The sequence below is a fragment of the Semicossyphus pulcher genome, unplaced genomic scaffold, assembly GCF_022749685.1.
Source record: "Semicossyphus pulcher isolate SPU_LCO1_2020_fin unplaced genomic scaffold, fSemPul1.0.p SCAF_14, whole genome shotgun sequence".
Classification (NCBI taxonomy): domain Eukaryota; kingdom Metazoa; phylum Chordata; class Actinopteri; order Labriformes; family Labridae; genus Semicossyphus; species Semicossyphus pulcher.
The window spans coordinates 11,477,269-11,482,450 of record NW_027211648.1 but is presented as its reverse complement, the minus strand read 5'-3'; the positions used below and the strand labels follow the sequence as shown (position 1 = coordinate 11,482,450).

Below are 5,182 nucleotides of genomic sequence, written 5' to 3'. Positions count from 1 at the left end.
GCACGCAAGGCTATCCCCTCCGAGGAAGGAAAACTGGGTCCATTTTAAAAACTGTTTACTGCATGGGTGTTTGAGATATATGCATATAGAAATAGGCTTTACTTAAGTCATGACATATGCTGTAAACACCACACGTGTATATCATAGTTCAAACACAGCAAGTCACCTTGACCATCGTGCCCAGTGCGTCCACAAGCCCTGTCCCGGAAGGATGGATATTATTACATGCGGTGCACATGTGCCTCAGTAATGAGTTGACCACAATACAGCCAGGGTTCGATTCTCACGTGGAGCCACCTATGCTAAAAAGTACGAACTCAATGTGTTAAAGGTTGAAAGACTCAAAGACGCACAGCAGTGTCCACAGAATGGTGCAAACCATACACAAAAGTGAAATATTGAAAATCAGAAACCCTGGCACTCCTGGCTGCGCTCCACCGACCTGTCTGCGCGTACGTGACGCATGGGAGGGGGGAGACTACTTAAAGGCGGATTAACGCTGGCAAGACATTAAATCCAACCTCCCTCCATCCAGACGCAGCGCGCAGCCCATCAACCTGATCTGAAGATCGAAAATAGGAGGGCTTATAGTAATCAGCCCTTTAGACTCCCATGACAAGGAAAAGTGTGGCAACGTCGTGGGAGCGCTCGGCACACACAGCAGGACGCTCACTGGCGCTGCGCGCTCAGCTCATAACCAAGCAGATAGCGCGCAGACAGACGGAGAGAAGCGAGGACGGCGGCAGCATCCCGTGACGGATGCATTTTTTTTGCTAAAATCGGACGCTTTGGAGTCTGACTACACCGAGAGTCAGAGAGAAGCAGGACGGGAAATACGGCGCTTTTTTTTGGAGGGATTTGAACAGAGTGCCGTTGTGCTCTAGTCTTCTCCGGATGCTCAGAAATGGGGGAATGGACTATACTAGAGAGGCTCCTGGAGGCTGCTGTCCAGCAGCACTCTACTATGATAGGAAGGTAAGATGATGAGAAAAACCAAGAACAACCGAAGAATCGCAGCAGCCTCCAGGATCGTCTTTAGCATGGTTCCCAGTCCCCCGTTTCTGTCTTGTGAACCAAGGATCTTCTGTAGCATGGTGCCCAGTCCTTCGTGTCTGTGTTGTGGATTTTTCTGTCTAGTTTCACAGATTCCCTTTTTTTCCTCCACCTCCTAAACGAGGCAGCTAAGTAAATCAGTTGACAGCTGTCTTTTCAGGACCTGGGATGGTGCTGCAAACAGCTTAAACTACACTACAATTCACGTGTCATCTCATGTGTTCACCCATCCACCTTTTTCCATTTGATGTTTGTGTGTGTGAGTTTGAGTGGTGGTTGTGCAGAAATGGGAGATGTCTTTCATTGACTGAGCTCACACATGTACAGTCAAAGCAACGCCGATTGCTTACATGTCATTCCATCCATACAATCACGACACAAAAAAACCACACAGACGCATAGAGACACAGAAAAACGCATAACAACACTAAAACAGTAAAAAACACACATAGAATCCATACGGGCGTCCTGTTTCAGCACTGGACAGCTCCCTAAATCCTCACACACAAGCACAATTGGACTGTGAGCGCTCCAGCCTCAGAGGCAGCGCACAAATGAACCAAATTTGTGTCACTTCACGCTCACATACTTACACTTATTTTCACATTGTGTGTTTGTTTGCTTGCCTTTTAGGATCCTACTAACAGTGGTGGTCATCTTCCGGATTCTAATCGTAGCAATAGTTGGAGAGACTGTCTATGATGACGAGCAGACCATGTTTGTTTGTAACACCTTACAGCCGGGCTGCAACCAGGCATGCTACGACAAGGCATTCCCCATTTCACACATTAGATATTGGGTCTTTCAAATCATCATGGTGTGCACCCCGAGTCTTTGTTTCATCACGTACTCGGTGCATCAGTCGGCCAAGCAGAAGGAGCGGCGCTACTCGACGGTCTATCTGACGCTGGATAAGGATCAAGATTCTCTGAAGCGAGACGAGAGCAAAAAGATAAAGAACACCATTGTAAACGGAGTACTTCAGAACACGGAGAACTCCACCAAAGAAGCCGAGCCGGACTGTTTGGAAGTCAAAGAGATCCCTAATTCGGCCATGAGAACTACAAAGTCCAAAATGAGGCGGCAGGAGGGCATCTCCAGGTTTTACATCATCCAGGTGGTGTTCAGAAACGCGCTGGAAATTGGCTTTTTGGTGGGTCAGTACTTCCTGTATGGATTCAACGTCCCGTCCGTGTACGAATGTGATCGCTACCCCTGCATCAAAGACGTCGAGTGCTACGTGTCAAGACCCACGGAGAAGACAGTGTTCCTGGTCTTCATGTTCGCGGTGAGCGGGTTTTGCGTGGTGCTCAACCTGGCAGAACTCAATCACTTGGGGTGGAGGAAAATCAAAACGGCCGTGCGAGGTGTGCAGGCTCGGCGGAAGTCCATCTATGAGATCAGAAATAAGGACTTGCCGAGGATGAGTGTGCCTAATTTCGGGCGCACTCAGTCCAGTGACTCTGCTTATGTGTAGCTCGAAAACCCTGTAAAATAAAAAAAAAACCCATGATGGACATGATGGACAGCTCCGCACGCCTAATTCGTGTCATGACTTAAAGAGTGGGCAGATTTGTTTTGATTTGTTGGTCTTTTAAGGACTTCATGGCGAGCGTGGACTCCACGTTTGTTGACTTATTTATTATTGCACTGATGCAACTTTTTAGTAACGTTTATACTCTGTAAGATGCGTAAAGGAGACCATGATATAGCGTGTTCACATATTTACTCTTTGTGGGCTGTTCTGCTGTACTTGAAGAGAGTAAAATGCAAAAATTGCACTAAGAGGTGAACACTTGAGAGCTTGATGACCTTATCCAAAATGTGCTACAGACCTGACGGTGTTTTTAACACTTTTTCTTTCCATTTCTTTTGGCACCAACCCAAATAAATGGCACCCTACACAGTGGTTAAAGGACAAATCTAACATCCAGATTTATATATGTGCATAGATATATAAATCCTTACTATGGTTGAAATAAATCAGCGTACTTCATGTTTTTTTTTGTTGCCTGTGTTGCACCACTGACCTTAACATATGTAACCATTCCATCGCTTTATAGCTGACTTGCAAAACAGTATCTGGTAAATTTGCTGCAAACGCTAACGTCTGTGACTTCCTTAATTTATGACACACCAAAGCGCCCACTGCTTTTATTTGTGAAGTGTTTTCTTGCTTTTTTGTGTAATCAAGTGCCATACTTGTATATAAACATGATATATATGTAAACATATAAATATATAAATATATAATAATCATCATGGAAGCTGATTCCCTGCTTGGATTTATGCTAAATGCCGCCCCGAGTTTTTTATTTGCTTTAAATGTATTTGTTGTGATTTCAATGAAAAAGAAAAATACTAAGATATACAGTTTTCTCTGTTTTATTTTGCAAATGACTGGAAAAAGAAAAGAAGTGCTAGTCTTTTTTTATAAACAAGAAGTAAATGTTTCCCCCCCCGAATCAAAGCTGATCTCAAAACTGGACTAATAGCACAAATTGACATTTTTATCAAAGAACGGGCGATTTCAATCTGCTCTGGTGCTACAGTTTTTCATAGAATGGTTTTAAATGTAACCGAAACAGACCAGAAAAAAAGCAAACATCTCTTTTTTTTCTGTGGAAAATAAAAGTGGGATTCATGTACACCAGAAATGTGTGAGGTGCAGTACTTTGTGTCTGCTGAGTGACCTATCACACAGTGATGCAGTGAAGATGTTAGCCACACCCACTCTCTACAAAAAAAAAAAATAGAAGAAGAAGAAACCACTGCAGGACACACCTTGTGCAGGATCTCATCACTCTGCAATGTAGCAGTACATCTATGCTCATTAACGGAGAAGTTTTATACAGCACGCATCAAATCCAGCAGCCCTTATGGTGATTTATGCATTCAGAGTGTAAATGTGAACTTTAGTTTGTGACTTTCCTCCTACTCTGCAGGAATGACAAAAAGCTGATCATGATTCTGAGTAGTGAGGGAGCTGCCCTTTCCGCAGCTCGGCTCATCCCTTCTTCTCTCGTTTGAGCAAAAGGATGCGAGGAAGCAGCGGCTGAACTGAAAAGAAAGGTTGTGTGCTCCCGGTGAAGGTCAAAATGAAAACAAAAAGATGGGGAGAGAGAAAAAATAGAAAGGTGCTCAGGAGTACGCTCACACACAGGGAGAAAGAGAGGAAGTAATAAAGACACACACACACAGATAGAGATGAGGTATCTGCAGCTGACCGTAGAAGGTGATCGGGGAAGGGCTGGTTTTCTTCATGATTCTCCTGCCAGGATGACTCTGCAAAGCCGGGAGAAATCAGAGCGCACCGGTGCTGGCACATCCATCTCCAACTCAGCGGGGACCCGCGGCTTCTCCCTTAGTCATGAACATGAGAAAAAAAACAGAAGAAAGATGAGACGTTTGTTAACTTGGCTCTGATGCAATGCAGTGCGTCCTCTCCCTTTTCCTGAGCTTGTTTGGGCATTCAGTTATTACTTCAGTGGCCTGCTAACAAAACCTTTACAGCATTAGGGTCCAATATGAGCAGGATCACAGAAGACAATCATACATTTACTCCCACAAAGGAAAAAGGAAGAATGAAAAAGACAGTAGTGTAAGGGCAGTGTTGATTTTTGATTCCTTAGTCGTTTTAATTTCCTGCAAAATTCACATTTCTGTGGTTTGTGTCAATGCAGTTATTCATGCTGTCATGCATGCGCACTGTGAGTGTTGCAGAGCTCAGCACAGATTACACTGCACCCGTGCGTCTGCATGACATGCAGGCCACATAGAGAGCAGTTTGCAGGTGGACATCATGATGATCACATCGAACACAATGCACACATTCTCTATGAATTTAACAAGCAATCTCAAGCACCTATGCATTCATCTACCGGCCGTACCTACCACTGACAACTGCAGCAGAACACACACACACACACACGAGGCTGCACGCGAGCTATTTTAAGACTACAAGGCAACACACAGCAGGAACACCTCCAATTACATGTGATTTCAGGTGCTCAGGATGAAGGCAGGGATATTTAGGGACACGTACCCCCTCTCCCCCCTCCTTAATGTGCGTCACTGACAAAGAGGCACCCTGACATTAAAGGGGAGGTCTCGTCCCTGGGTGCGAGTG

General features: G+C 44.8%; 1 protein-coding gene across 1 annotated transcript; it reads left to right on the top strand.

Annotated features, from left to right (window-relative positions):
* Window positions 1-556: 556 nt before the first annotated feature.
* LOC138591215 (gap junction delta-2 protein) lies at window positions 557-3,686 on the top strand. The gene is made up of 2 exons (XM_069661734.1): window positions 557-975; window positions 1,687-3,686. The coding sequence occupies exons 1-2, from the start codon at window positions 905-907 to the stop codon at window positions 2,528-2,530; spliced, it is 915 nt and encodes a 304-aa protein (XP_069517835.1). The 5' UTR covers window positions 557-904; the 3' UTR covers window positions 2,531-3,686.
* Window positions 3,687-5,182: the final 1,496 nt, after the last annotated feature.

Bases quoted from the DNA above. Each gene is read 5' to 3' on its own strand.
- LOC138591215 (XM_069661734.1), top strand. From the start codon at position 905: ATGGGGGAATGGACTATACTAGAGAGGCTCCTGGAGGCTGCTGTCCAG. The intron at 976-1,686 runs GTAAGATGATGA...CTTGCCTTTTAG, and splicing joins CACTCTACTATGATAGGAAG to GATCCTACTAACAGTGGTGG.